The 14,681-nt window shown below is 47.6% G+C and overlaps 1 protein-coding gene across 11 annotated transcripts in view; it reads right to left on the bottom strand.

The window, feature by feature from the left end:
• The window catches only part of ZNF185 (zinc finger protein 185 with LIM domain), a 66,312-nt gene that overhangs the window by 2,246 nt on the left and 49,385 nt on the right, over positions 1–14,681 (bottom strand). For all 11 annotated transcript variants that reach the window (XM_019711237.2, XM_074323471.1, XM_019711241.2 and 8 more), the window contains 6 exons: positions 11,811–12,008; positions 9,000–9,110; positions 7,844–7,924; positions 5,696–5,767; positions 4,492–4,594; positions 944–1,042 (listed from right to left, as the gene is read on the bottom strand). In XM_019711237.2, the coding sequence (XP_019566796.2) occupies positions 944–1,042; positions 4,492–4,594; positions 5,696–5,767; positions 7,844–7,924; positions 9,000–9,110; positions 11,811–12,008 (664 nt within the window). The remainder of the gene's footprint in view (positions 1–943; positions 1,043–4,491; positions 4,595–5,695; positions 5,768–7,843; positions 7,925–8,999; positions 9,111–11,810; positions 12,009–14,681) is intronic.

The following is a 14,681-nucleotide window of genomic DNA, read 5'->3' as shown; positions in this document are numbered from 1 at the left end:
TTGGAAATACACATCCAATCCAATGACCAGTCAGCGGCTCCCGGGGTGGGTGACAACTCCAGGCATCAACAGTCCAGGTCAATGCGTCTTCTGGAGAGAAGGCAGAACAAGCTTGCAGCTTTGCAGCTGGTGGAACTCTTGGCTGTGACCAATTCCCATTGCCTCCAAGGGAGATATTCTGCTCTGTGCTTCTAGCTGAGGAGGTGCTAAAGGGGAGGGGCTGCCAGGATCTGGGAAGGCAGTGTCCTATGGGCACTGGGTCTCATGCAGCTCAGACACTGGGGTCCATTCTGCTGGCTTTTTGTATGCAAACCTGTCTTCAGGCAGTGTTGACAATATGGCCCAGGGGCTGCCCAAGCAGCTTCTCCTGGTTGGGCCAGCCCCAGAATGGCACCATCCCTTCACAGACATACCTGCTTCTCCTCGCCTTTACCTGGTGCTGGCCCCCCAGCTGTATCTTGTTTAACTGAACACCGTGGTTGTTGAGTTCTGATCTGACGCTATATGAGCAATGGTGAACGTGGTCCTAGGGCCTGTAGCAGAGAGCCCTGGACCTGAATCCGAAGTCCGGGGTTGAGGTCCTGATTCTGCCATATGCGAGCGAGGTGTTTCCCCAGGCCCTTTTCATTTCTAGGTCTTTATTTCCTTGTCCCCCAGTGAGGCTAACATCACAGGTCTGGCTGTCTTTCCAGGGTAGATAGAGGGCTCAACTGAGGTACTATACAGAAGGTACTTCTCGAGAGGAAGAGACTACAACCCCTGCAAATTGGAAGTGTCCCTGGGGAGGGCGTTTCCACGTAAGATTTCTAAGTATCATAGGACATAGGAGGATTCGGGGCCCCCTAAACATAAGGACTAGTGTCCTGGGTTGAGACAGAGGTCAGGGCACTTTTCTTCCCTATAATAATCCTTGCTGCTTGGCCTTTGGGATGCCCGCACCCACCTAGAAGAGCTTCTCATAGCATTTCCCACAGTGGATAGTGTTGCGGTGAATGAAGATCTGATCCAGGAGCTCACCCATCGGTTTACTGCAAATCCCACACTGAAAGAGAAAGCAAGCTAGAGGTCAACAAACAAGTGAAGCAACATAAGCAAGTGGAGTGGGGAAGGGGCGCCTGACCAACATACACAGGCAGACACTGAGCAGTAGGCACACTCTGGACTTTGTAGCACACAATTAAAACATGGCAGAAAACAGAGCCAAAACCATTTCTAATTTGGACTAGAAATGAAACAACAAAACAAACCCCCACCGAAACTAACAAGCAGGATGACCACATCATCCTTAGGAGCCTAGGCCTGGGTTTGAGCCCTAAATCTGCTACAGTAGCGGATCCTCAAATAACATTGTTTTGTTCAACTATTTTTTTGTTACAACTTTGATGAGATGTGGTAGGAATTTAACTCTTGTGTGTATCAACTGGCCTATGGTAACACTGGTTTTGTTATATATTAAAATTGGTTTACGTGTATAACATTACATGCTCAAAGTTGCAGAACCTGTCAATGATGTTAAGTTAGGACTCACTGTATTATGTTTCTGTTATTTTAGTTACTGTAGACTTAGCCAACTGATGGTGCTGATTATTGAGGGGGTCACCTCTGGGAACACAGAACAAAATCAATAATCTGGGCTTGCAACGTGCCTCACACTGTAGAGAACATGGACCCTGAAGTGCTGTTGTGATGCTGTGGCCATGGGTGTTCTCTCTTTTTTCCTAAATGTAACAATACAAACCAGTATTTGAAAATGTTATGTCAACCCAATAAAAGTAAGACAAACCTACTGTGGTCACACAGCAGCCTAGCCATTTGTCCCCTCCAATCTTTCCTTAGGGAAAGAAAACTTTGTGGGACTGTCCCTGTTTGGGGTTGAGTTCATTTATCCTAAGTCTCCCTATTTGGTCCTTGTAAGCTGGGTCTGCAGTCAAAGACGAGTAATGATTCCTCATGGGAGGAACGACTTAAGCCAGACGGGACCCGATTGGGGCTCCCATGAGTTAACATAATAAAAGTCAGGAGGTAGCCATACCCCTCCTCCTCACCATTACGGGAAGCTGCTAATGCATGCCCCAACTGTCCTGCCCTCTGCTATGCAAAGGACTTCTTAGAGTGATAAGATATCGCTCTTCCTGCTTAGCTCATGGGATGGTTTTACCTTGTGAGACTTGCTCCCCCAGGGGGTTGAACACACCCACCTTAGTCGCCTGGGGACAATAAACATGGGTTGCTTTGGGACAGATATCTAGGAATTGGAAGAATTTTAAGGTGTGGTATGAGAATTTTGCAGACCCTGCCTTTAATCTTGTGATGCTTATTGTAAGAAATCAATAAATACCCACGATGACCAGATTTGGGGCTCCAAGGGCAGTCCCTTGAGGCTGCGAGTCCCTCGTCCTCTGTGATTTAACTGTATTTGAGTCTCTGTCTCTTTATGAGAGTTTAACCCTCGCCACCTCCCTCGCCTTCCCACGGCTTGTGTTGTGCAGGGCGCAACAACCTACAATTAAGGACATTGACAAACTAGTTTATACAAATGAGCTTGAGCAATGGGATGACCTTTCCTGGGAGACAGCAGAGTGCTTATGGGGCAGCTCTCAGGCACCCAAACCACCTTCCAAGAATCCCCCAATGATATCAGGCAAGTTTAAAATCCATGCCTCCTCCTATCACATCTCGCCCTCCCTTGCCTGCTGGCCTCCTGCTTTCCTACTCCCACTCCCTCTGCTCCATGGGCCAGGAGGCAGCTGCTTTTGCTCAAGGTCAGCCACTTGCAAAATATCTGTATGCCCTTCACCTCACACTCAAGACCCATCTCCTCACAAAGCCTTCCCCGGGGCTCCTGACCACTCTGTCTGCACACTTCCCGAACACAGTGCTGAGACCAAATGCGTCAATAGCTGCTTATGTCTCATATTCCTGGAATTTTGCTGTTGAATAGAAGTGCTCTGAATTAAGTATATAAGTGAAAGTAGACAAAATCTTTCAGGACTTTTCATGTAAGTCCAGGAATCAGAAAACAAAATGTTCTTTGTAAAACCACATGTCAAGATCTTTACGTTGAGAGATATAATCCTACTTAGAGTCCACAGAACACAACTGGCCCTGAAATTATCTCCCATGCCCCTTTCTTATTGCAAAGATCTGCTGCCCTCTAGACCACATCCCTCTGTCCATGATTTTTGCATGTGGACTATTCTCTCCCTCTACCACCACTCTTGTCCTGTCCTGAGTTGAGTAACTTCTGGATCCACACAGATGTAGGAGCTCCTCACTACCCTGGCCTTTTGTTCATTTCCTCCAATGTTCTGGGCCCCTATCTATCTTGGTTACTGGTCTGGCCAGGCTCTATATGGTGTCCCTGGACCAGAAGTGCCTGGGAACTTGTTAGAGGCCTATTATTAGGTCCCATCCATAAGTACGGAGTCAGAAAGTGGGCTGGGGCTCAGTGCTCTTTGTCTTAACAAGCCCCCCCAGGGGATGGTCAAGTGTGAGATGCATACTCAAGTGTGAGAACTGCTGTTCTAGATCCTGCCACTAACAATAAGTGCGCTGCATCCCAAATGTGCAAGTCAGATGCCTTCTCCGTGACTCCCAAGTCTTCCTGTTCACTTTGGCCAGTCTCTTTCACCACTGGGACCTCCAATACATGAACAAGCCCACTGCCTCACTGTTATAATTCTCTTGTGTACAGCCTCAATCTTGCCGACTCACCTGGCAAAACCTCCATCAGGTAAATGCAAGTCTCCCTGATTCACTCTTGCCCTTGAACGCGGCTGGGGAACAAGACATGACCACACTGATAGATAAGCCAGTCTTGGGAGGAATTCATGAGCCGTCACCTCAGGTGGGCTCTGCATGGCCTGTACTTCCCTCTGGCCCATCCTTACCCCCCTCCCCCTCCCTTAGACAGTATTTCACAGTCTCCCCTTTTTCCTCAAACATCCAACAGTTCTTCCCCACCCCTCACTTGTAGATGACCATGTTTTTTTTTTATTGACTCAGAAAACAGAAGCAACTGCTCATTCTTCCACCACCCAAGTTAGGAACCTCCCTGTACATGACCTACATACTTGATCTTTCCTTTCCCTGCCACGTGTGAACTGGTATCCATCTCTCTCTCCTACAGAAGTACACTGTGGTCACACCATCAACCTTTCTTTCTCCTGCATCATCAGTGCTTGCTCTCCATCGCAGCCCTTTCATCACTACCAGTGCCGTGCTGTCCACTTGCACTGCTCCCTACAAAGCCAACCCCACAAGAGCCTTCCAGACTCACTTTCTCCATTTCCACATGTCCTGTTCTCTCCTGAGCCCACTCTCATCAGGCTTCGGTCCCCAACACTCATTCACTCCACTGGACTTGGAAGCTCATTCAGCTCCCAGTTCTGCAAAGCCTTTGACATGGAGTGCAATCATCCGAGATCAAGCCTCCTCCACGCTCCAAACCATAAGACTCCCTAACTCAGTAGCACCACCCCTCTTCCTTACCTTAAAGCAATAGTCATGGCAACAGATGCCAAGATGTTCAAGGATAATCTTTGGACAGTCTCGGATCTCTCGGTTGCAGTAAGTACAGATCCCTCCAGTTGTTCTGTGAGATGAAAAACAAGAACCTAGTGGTTATGGCATGCAGACTACTGATGTGATGCAGCCAGACCTTCTGGCTTGACACAGCCAGGCCTAGGTTTGCTGCCAGGATTCCCAGCCTGCCATCTTTCTGTGGTGTGCAATTGGCCATGCAGCCCTGGGCCAGCCTGGGCCTCTGTAGGTCCTCACATTATTTCCAGAAAGTGGTCATGTATCTTCACCTTATTCACTATATGTGTAGACACCCTGTGATTCTTATTTCAGGCAGCTTGCCCCTCCCTGCCCCCTGGCCTAGCATATCTGTTCCCCTCTAGAACAGGAAGACCCATGTCTTTTCATACAGGAAACATGTCCTTGTGTGCCCTACCTGGCCGCGGTGTCTTGATGGCACTTCTGTTCATGCGTAGGGCCACTGAGCCCTGCCTCTTGGATCCTACACACTTGACCCTCATAATACTCACTGTATGACTTAAGACACATTATTTCTTCTTTCCAAATCTGTTTCCTTCACTGTGACCTGAGTGAACTGTATCACTAAGAGTCCTTGCTCCCTTATTCCAAGAACTGAAAAACAGCACTTCTTTATCATTAAGACCATCCTTTGACTGCTGTCATCTAGTGACAGCTTTCAAAACCGCTGAATGAAGCGCTCTTCGCACCTTCATTCATTTCAAATGAACGGTTTTCTCTGGCTCTTTTCCGGCTTCTTGATGATAGAAACCCACTTTTCTTCATTTTGCACCGATCACTCTCTTCTGTAGTTTTCCTTTTCTTCTAGTAAGATTTGAAAGTTCATGAAGAGATCAACTGGGTTCTAGTCCCAAGGGCCTCTCCTGCTGACATAAGCCCCTTGGGCCTCCAGATGCTACTATCTCCCTTCTCAGTAGCCTTCTGTGTTCACCCTCTGGTCTAAGCTGGGTACAAAGGCCACAAGTATGACATCCCGATAAGGGAAGCACCGCCCTACGCAGTGGTGTGACATATCTGAAAATGGATCAGAAGCAACAAAACAGAAGACAAACCCAAACGGACTTAATGTGGAAATCTCCCTCAGCTGCTTCTCCTCTGTAGCTCTGTGAGCTCCCTGGTAAGACAGCAAACTTACCTCTCGGAGTACGGCATGCTGTCGTATGGGGGTTTCTTCTCTATGTCAAATGAGTCCTCAGTGCTGCTGATGCTGCAGGGAGTGTGATGACGAAAGAGGAGGGCAGAAGATGAGAGCCAGGTCACTACCAGTCATGAACGGGGATGCTTTTTTTTATTAACCCTGTGGCCACAAGCTGAGATCTGACTCTGCATGGCAAGCCATCACTTGTTACGCTATATGGCAGGGGAAACTTCAAAGTTGGTGCCAAGGAAGTATAATTTTCTCAGGAAAGAGCCCTTGTAGGGGGGAGGGGGACAAAGAATATCTGCCATAGTGAGGCATGAGGACTCCCCATTTCACTGACCAGTGGAAAAGAAGCAAGGCTTCCCCTCCCCCACATATGTGTCTGGGCTGTAATGTGACAGTCACCAGGAGCTCACTCACAGCAAAAATTAGACACTAGAGATGGGAAAAAAGAAAAGAAGGAAACATTCTGACATAATGCCTGTGCTTCAGTTACAGGGTAGGATTACGAGTGATGTATGTTTGTTTTTTTCATTTTTGCATCTTCATTTTTCAATAATACAACTTCATAATGAAAACTAATGGTTAAAAAATAAAACTATTGCCAAGGAATAACTACAAGCCCTTTAGTAAAGCTGCCATTCTCAGGGAGCCATGTGGTGACTCTGTGAGGTAGTCAGGAAAACTGACTCAGAGGTTAATTGACTTGCCTAAGGTCACGCCTGGAAGAAAGGGTGAGCTAGAATTTCAGCCCAGGCTCCGATTTCTTCTGAGAATTAAGTTTATCTCTAAGACTGCTGAGGCAAAAGAGGAAAATACACTGGACTACACAATTCTCACTGTCCAATAAAGAAAGTCTACTGGGGTTTGTCATAAGATGTAACATTTTGACTGAGTGTTAAATTCAATTTTAAAATAAATGTAATTGTCAGAGTGCAAGAAATAAATTTAACAGAGTGGTGGGAGAAGGAAAACCAGGAGATGGACAGAGTTCAGTCAAGTGACATTCATAGAAGCAAATGCTGGATGGCAAGGACATCGCCGCTGGGGGTACTGGAGGTTTTGCAGACATTATTTCTAATCTCAAAACCTCTGTGAAGAAACCCATAGAGACAGAAAATAGATCAGTGGTGGCCACTGGTGGTGTGGAGGGCTGCTAATGGGTACGGGGTTTCCTTTCCTGGTGATGAAAATGTTCTGGAGATGGATGGTGAGGGTTGCACAACATTGTGAATGTGCTAAACGCCACTGAATTGTATAAATTAAAAAGTGAATTTTATGATATGCAAATTACATTTCACTAAAGCTGGTGAGAAAAACCACCCGAAGGAGTTATGGATGAAGAAACTGAGGCTCAAAAAGGTTGGGCATATTGTCTAAAATAATGCAGCCAATGGGGGCCGAGTTGGGGCTTGAAGTTGACCCCTATGCCCGTGCTCATCATTCCATAGCACCAGTGAAAACTGGTTCAGAATCCTCAAAGGCCCAATGTTGAAATAAGGCCAGGATGCTTCTCTGTTTCTAAAATCCTCACCCTAGCAGTGGGATGATATGTCATAAAAACCGTTCCCGGGGGGTGCTGTCTCAGTGTGGGTTGTTTTTAATTGATGTAGCATGGAGGTACCGTTCCATATGGCTTCAGGAAGCAAACAGACAAAGAGATGATAAGTGAAAAGTTACACATATATCAGGACCTGCAGTCAAATGTGTGTTCAAATGAGGTAACCTGGCATGCTGTAAAAGCGTGGGAGCTGAAGAGAGGAACCCTGTGTTCTGGAACAGGATGAAATTAACTAGATGGTCTCTAAGGCCACTTCTCTAAAGAGTGAAGCTCCCAATATTTCACAAAATAAAGATTGTAGTCTACCAAGAAACAAAGACAGGTAGAAAGATGTGGCACCAGAAGTGGGATACAGGATGAATTATTGAGAAAGGGGAACACAAAGGCACCAAGTTAGGTAGAACAGCTGGAAATGCAAAAATCACACCCGTGGGCAATTACATCCTTCATGCATTATAATAAATGATGACACAGAAGCTACTGTGGACCAGGTCCTGGCTGAGGTACTGAGGATGCAGGAAGGAGGATGGCACGGCACAATGGAAGGCCGAGACACGGAAGGATCTGGGACTTGCTCTTACCTGCTGTAGCGTGAAGACACCAGCTTCCCGGAAGATACTTCACTGGCATTCATGTACTCTTTCAGGAACAGAATCCCTTTGCTGTAGGAAGAGCACAGCAGAACAGAAAGAAGTATACTGAAAGATTCCAGAGGATGGGGCCTGGCCCAAAGGAAGGGTTCAGGGCCGGGAATCCCTCCAGCTGGCTAGAAGGAAGTAAAGGAGCTAATGGGAAGGCCTGGGGGCAGAGGTGCTGCTGTGCTCCAGCTACCACTGGGCAAGGAAGGTGGCTATATGGGAGCTGCTGGACTGCTGAGCCCACAGGGAACTCAGGCTGAAATCAAAGCCCATGGGTTCAGCTTGCTGTGTGCGGATGTGAAAGCCCTAGAAAGAGCCTCCCTGCAGCTAATGGTGATATGATGTCCTCCTTCACATGGATCTCAACATTACTGGAGGTATCCCCTCCCATGACTTTAGTACAGTGGACTTTCCATCCCTCCTCTCTGAATCCGTTGTCTTCCCCTGCTACTGGGACCAGGAGAGCGTCCAACCCTCAACCTTAGACTGTTGGTCTTCTCCACTGTGTGAATCTCCATCAGCAATCTAACCTCTCCCTTGTCACTCCTGGAGCTCCAGAGGCCTAGAAATCACGTCATCCTGGAGAGGCTCCTGGCAACATTAGAAACAAGGTCTGCCTTGTGCTGGGCTCACCACAGTCCCAATTTTGGCCTTATTTCCATGCTTGATACCAGCAGAGGCCCCTGTTATCCCTCCCGCCCCCCACAGACATATACTTCACTCAGCCTCCCTGCAATGGTTCCTTTCCTACCTCTAAGATTGTAGGTGAGGGATGCAGATGAGTCATTGGTGTACATCTGTCCTTATGAAGAGTAACGTGAAGGAGACAGACATAGGCCCTGGCCTCCATGGGCTTTCTGTGCCCTCCCCAGGCTATTAGTAAGGTGCTATGGATGGCAGAGCCCTAGGAAGTGCCACCTCAGCTTCTCATTGGGACAGGCACCCGGGCTGCCCTTTGTAGCCCCTTAACTAATGGGCTGCTGGGACTTGGGGGAGGCACGAGAGCTAATGTCAGGGAACTGATGTGGGAGAAAAGCCTAGTCCTTTAGCTCCAGGGAAGAGATAGCCCAGAGAATATGTCCAGGTTGTCCTTTCTTACCTGTTTGAGCTGGAGTCCAATTCGCTTGGGGAGGCTGGGATGTAAATGTGAGGCTGCTCGGCGGCAGCAGTGACCGTAACCGTGACCATACAGCTAGAGGGGTTTCTCACCCTGAAAGAAGTGGAGGAAGAGGCTAATGTGTCCACACTGAGAGTTCACATCAAAAAGGGTTAAGCAGGGTTTCAGGGGCCTAATCTCCAGACAGCACTTCAAAGTTGAAGAAAATGCAAATGTTTTTAAAACAACACTTGCAAATCACTGAGCTTTTGTTCTTCAAGTCTCCTGAGGTCAATGGGTGATACCACTGACTTTACCGATGAGAAAACCCAGCCAGGTGACCCAGATCACACTGGGTAACACCCCAATCTTCTAGTATTTACCCAGAACTCCCCACTGCAGCCAAGGGCCTTGGCCTGTGACTTACTAGGTTAGAGCACATCCAGGGGGCTACCGGGGACTTGACAGATAGAGTCCAGCTCACCCCCTCAACCCCTTCATGGGATGGGAAAGCCCCTTCCTAGGATCAGCCCCCCGCCAAACCTCCAATGAACTCTCCAGAGAACACAGGATGAGGGAGACAGGAACAAATGAATTTAAGCATCACCAAGGAAGAGATGTGGATGAAGCTCATTCTGGAAGGCACCAGCCACAAGCAGAGGCAGCAAACTGACAGGTATAATGGTTTCTCTGAATCTCCACCCCTCCACTGCAACAAACAGCCCACTGCCTAGCATCCAACCTCTTAGCCAGCTCAAAAGACCTTTCTCTGGCCAGGCCCCTACTTGCTCTCACTCTGCCTGCTCCTGGATCGTCACTCCCATAGCAAAAGCTGCTGCAGCTGCCCAGTGCAATTCAGGGCATCTTGTTGGGCACCACTGACACCCCTGCCCCATTTGTGCCATCCATATCACGTCTGCCCAGTCTCCAGCAGCCTCAGACCAGGTTTATGGGCACACATACTGCCCTAGGCTGATTTTGGTTTCTCTCCAACATGCTGCTGCTCAGATTACAGTCTGGATGTGGTCTGCCTCCACCTGGCCCAGGCTCTGCGGGGATCACACCCTTGCCAGAGAATTTAGTGCTCAAGACTTCAACTAGTTTAAGAGAGGGGAGCGGGAGAACAATCATGATCTAGCACCTGCCTAGCTCTCTGGCCTCATTGTCTCAAATGATGTCACGTGTACCTGAAGCTGTAGACACACTTAATGACCTCTCCTCTACCTTTGCACATAACACTGCCTTCTCCTCTGGGAAGCCCTTCTGGAATACCTGCCCTCTCACCCCAGGCCTCAAGGTGCCCAGTCACCCTGTGCATATTTCTACATCACCCTATGACACAAGAATGCACCACGGAGACGGGAGGAGATGGGGAAGCCCCATGGGAACCTGAAAAGACATATGGGGGACAAAATACAGAGCCAGAGAATGAGAAGAGAACTGACTACAGAAGGAAATCCTCTCTGACTGAACAAGTGTCTGGTATTTTCTGATCCACACCCAGCACAACAGTCAAGGGGACAGCAGAGCTGAGGGAGCAAGGTGAAAAATAATCCCCTGGATATCCCTCCAGGACTGCAATGTGACAGACAATGGCAGGGCTCCTCCCTCATCGTGTAACATCCCACCTCCCTCCTGTAGCCTCCTTCCTCTAGCCTACAAGGTCCAGCCCTGCCCCACTCCGAACCTGGTCTCCTATCCCCTCCTCACTTTACTTCGTACCCTCCAACAACAGGGACCTTCTTTCAGTCCCTTCTTCCTGACTCCCTCTTCCATCGTGACCTCCATACATGCTGTTTCCTCTACCCATGTTGCATATTACCAGGTTCATTGACAGGCTGGCTCTTCCTTGTGCTTTAGATCTCAACTGAACTGTCCCTTTCTCAGCAGAAAAGCTTTCTCAGACCATCCTAGCTTCAACACCCCTTGCCATGGCCTCTTTCCATCAAAACTCCCCATTTCCTTCTTTTCTGGGCTTATCACAAATAGAAGCAGCAGATACAGTACAGGCTCTGGGCTCTGGCTGTCTGGGTTCTAATCCCTGTTAGGCCACACTGCCTGGCTGGATGACTGTTGGCAAGCTATTCAACCTCCCTCTGCCTCAGTTTTTCACCTGTAGAACAGAGATGAAGATGGTCCCTCCCCATAGGGAGGTATGACTATGCATGAAGCATGAGAACTGTGCCTGCACATTCGCAGCACATGGTAAATGCTAATGTTTATCACTATAGTGTTATTGCTATCATGTTTATTCATTGGTGCACTGTGTGCTCGCTGAGTACAGGCAGCCAGGGCCCTGGCCATCCTGTACAATGTGTATATGGTCGCTAACAACAACTGGCTTACATGAGGCTATTCCCTAACTCTTGACCACTTTGGTAAAAGATCTCTGCGGAGCAAAGGGAGCACCCAAATGCTGCCATGCAAGGCCAGACTGGTGGTGGTGGCAGTAGATGACTTCACTGAACATCCTTTATCTCTGATAGGTTCCATCCACACCAGAGCACACCTTCCTCAGAGACCTTCCATCTCTATGAATGACAAAGACACCCCATATCCCTCTCCTGACCAGGTCTTCAGACAACATGGTTTTCCGTGCCACGCTTGGCCTAACATATTTGATGCCAGGGCTCCAAACTAAAGCCCGTGGAGACCTACTCCTGGGACGCTCATAGCTAGCAGGTCAGCTTCCCACTGGCTCCTAGCCAGGCACGCCTGCAGAAAGTAATCAGCATGACTAGTGTGTTAGGGTTTTTTTCTGGGTTGTGGACCCTGAGAAAACCCTGGCTCGAGCAGCAGGAGCCCAGCTCTTACCTGCTGGCCTGGCTCTCCAGTTCCATGAGCTGCTTGGGTCTTCTGGGGCTGCTCTGCCACTCTGGGGTGCTGGGGTCTGCAGGCTGCTGGCTGGGTGCAGCTGGATCTCCCTGGCCACCTCTGGGGACGCCAGGCCTGTCCTGCCAGGTCTCTCCCAGCTTGGTGACCACATTCTTCTCCTCAAAACCAGGCAAAGCTCTGAGGAAGAATGAGTGTCCTTATGGAGCGGGCATTGCGGGACTAGTCCTTGCTCACCCGCTGCACACGGATGTCATCTCCTGTGGACACAGCGGGCTCCTCTCCTGGAGGGTGGGGCAGAGAGGAGCCCAGCACGGCCCCCACCTCGGGGAGCAGTCCATCTTCTCAGGAGGACCCCAGCGCGGCTACTCCCTTCCACCCACAAAGGCCGCATCCCCGAGAACACCTGATGACCTCGATGATGCTTTAAAAGACAACATCTTCTCCTAGTTGGGAGCAGTGGCATTCCTGTCCCCCTCCTCCCACTGCTCTCCACCTTTCTCCAAGCCTTCCCCATCCCAGTCCATCTGTCCTCCTAAAAAGTCCCAAGCCATCTTGTATTTTTCTAAGCCCGGGTACTCGGCCCCGGTGTTCAGACTGAGTGCTCGGCCAAGCCCTGCAGAGGCTCAGCTCTCTGGGAAGGAGCTTCTCCTCCAGGATGCCCTGGAGGGCTGGGTCGGGGTGGCGGAGAGAGAACAGGACTGTCAACGCTCGCTAGATTCTCAAAGGGGCTGGTAACCCCACAATAAGGAACAAAGTCTATGAAAACACGAAAGGCTCCCAAGTGTCTTGATACCGGTATATAGCGAGGCCCATCTGTGATCCTAGTGCGCCACCTGGCGGCCGGTGCGGGCAAAGCTGCAGAATAAGCCCGGCTGAAGCCCATCTAGCCAGGACTGCCATTTTCTTTATTGACAGTCGCATTTCCCGGCGGGCACCGCGGCCGGAGCTCAACGCTGCAGGAAATGGTGGCACGCACAGGCGGACACACGCGTCCCCCTCCCAGGCGCGTAGGAGGCCGGCGCACGCGCACAGGTATTGTTGTGGCCGCTTTGTTTTCGCAACTAGAGCTTGTCGTCTTTATTGCGAAGTAGTCACCTGCTCTTACTATGGGGCAATAGCACTTTCATCCCTTTTTTGCAGATGAAAAAGGTGGGGTCAGGACTCTCTTGCAGCTCACAAATGGCAGTCAGGATGGAATATCAACCCCCTCCCCGTGGCTCAATCGGATCACATACCTGTCTCTACACTTACCATCTCTGTCTGGGGATAGAGGTGGGTTGGCAGTAGGAGCGAGGGCTCATCACTTAAACATCCCATTTAAAACAAAAAGGAGTTTCTCAATCTAGCCACTCTTTTCCCCCTCCCCAGCCGATTCTCTTCCCCTCCAACAGCCAGACTCCTTGAAAGAGCTGTATGCACTCAGTCTTGTTACTTCTTCATTCTCTTCTCCCTGTCAACTTTCCACGAAAGCTACTGGTGCTTCCCAATATCCCAAACTATCTAGGCTTAAGGACCTCCCTTCCCCCCAGGTGTCTATACCAATATACATTATCCTTTAGGTCCTTGCCCCCAGTGGGGGTTCCCCAGGATTTCAGGGACCTCCCGAAAAGCCACCATATGAGGCTGAAAAACCTAACTGGAAATGCTATGGATATTTTATCCAAGTAGATAAGCTTTGGGACACCCTGACTGATGTTTGGTTTCTTCTTGGTTCCTCAACCAAAATCTAGTCTGTAGTCTCCATAAGATTACATATCAGGGTAAAAAATTCTTAAAAGCCTCCTCTACAAATATTAGTAGGAGGCTTTAGCCTTTTTATGGAGCAAGTAACTTCAGCTTGTCCCATCTGCCAGAAACACGATTCTGATAAAAACATAAAGTGAGTCAAAGACGAGTCAAGTCTTATGTAAACCAGTGAATTTTGTATTTCTGTGTTCATACCTGACTCATGCTTGGACATTTAGAATTAAAGCTGTAAGATCTCTATTCATTTCTGTTTGTATGTTTATGTATACATGTATGTTATATATGTGTAATATTTTCTTACCTCTTGGTAGTATTACCAAGTTAACTTACAAAATCCCTCGTCCTCTGTTTCAATGGACTTAGAGTTAAATAAGCACTTATATAAATTAAATATCCCCAAAACTCTCATAAATTAAAGAAACAACTTCTAATACTTTTAATGTAAAAAATAAAAAGTATTCTTAGAAAAACTAACCCAAATGTTTTAAAAATTCAAGTTCAAAAAAATTAGGTAAATCTTTGCCAAGCAAGACTTAATTTAATATTGTTAGTTTAATACAAAAGAAAAGCTATGTCTTGTGAGATATACATCTAACACAAGCATATATTTTTATTCTACTTGGGTATATTCTTCCTAAATGTAAAACGGGTTTGCTAGTCAAACAAGCTAGTATTACATCTACTAAATGTTTAAGATTATAAAAATATAAGTTTGCTTCTAACCAAACTGAGTTATCGTGAAAATTTTTTTTCAACAGTAATTATGTTTTATAATATGTCAGCTTTAAGACAGTTTCCAAGATCTTTTTGGTAATTTAAAACCTTAGACTTTTACTAAATTTAATTAATAGATATTCATTAAATACCTAGATCATTTCTAAGTAATATAAAATAATGAAACATTAGTTAACTAAGCCTAATTTTAAGTTTACATACTTTCTGATTATTTTTCTTGTAACACAGAGAGGTTGTATTTGGATCTGTTAATAATGTGTTCATTTGTCCATACTGAAAAAATATACTATGAAAATGTATGTAAGTATGAAATTTTGTGGGATATATTCAAAAGCTTTACTAGTCTGCTACAAAATGCTGTATATGACA

Source organism: Rhinolophus sinicus, chromosome X (assembly GCF_036562045.2).
Source record: "Rhinolophus sinicus isolate RSC01 chromosome X, ASM3656204v1, whole genome shotgun sequence".
NCBI classification, from domain to species: Eukaryota; Metazoa; Chordata; class Mammalia; order Chiroptera; family Rhinolophidae; genus Rhinolophus; species Rhinolophus sinicus.
The sequence above is the reverse complement of the archived record's forward strand: the minus strand, read 5'-3'. Positions and strand labels throughout refer to the sequence as shown.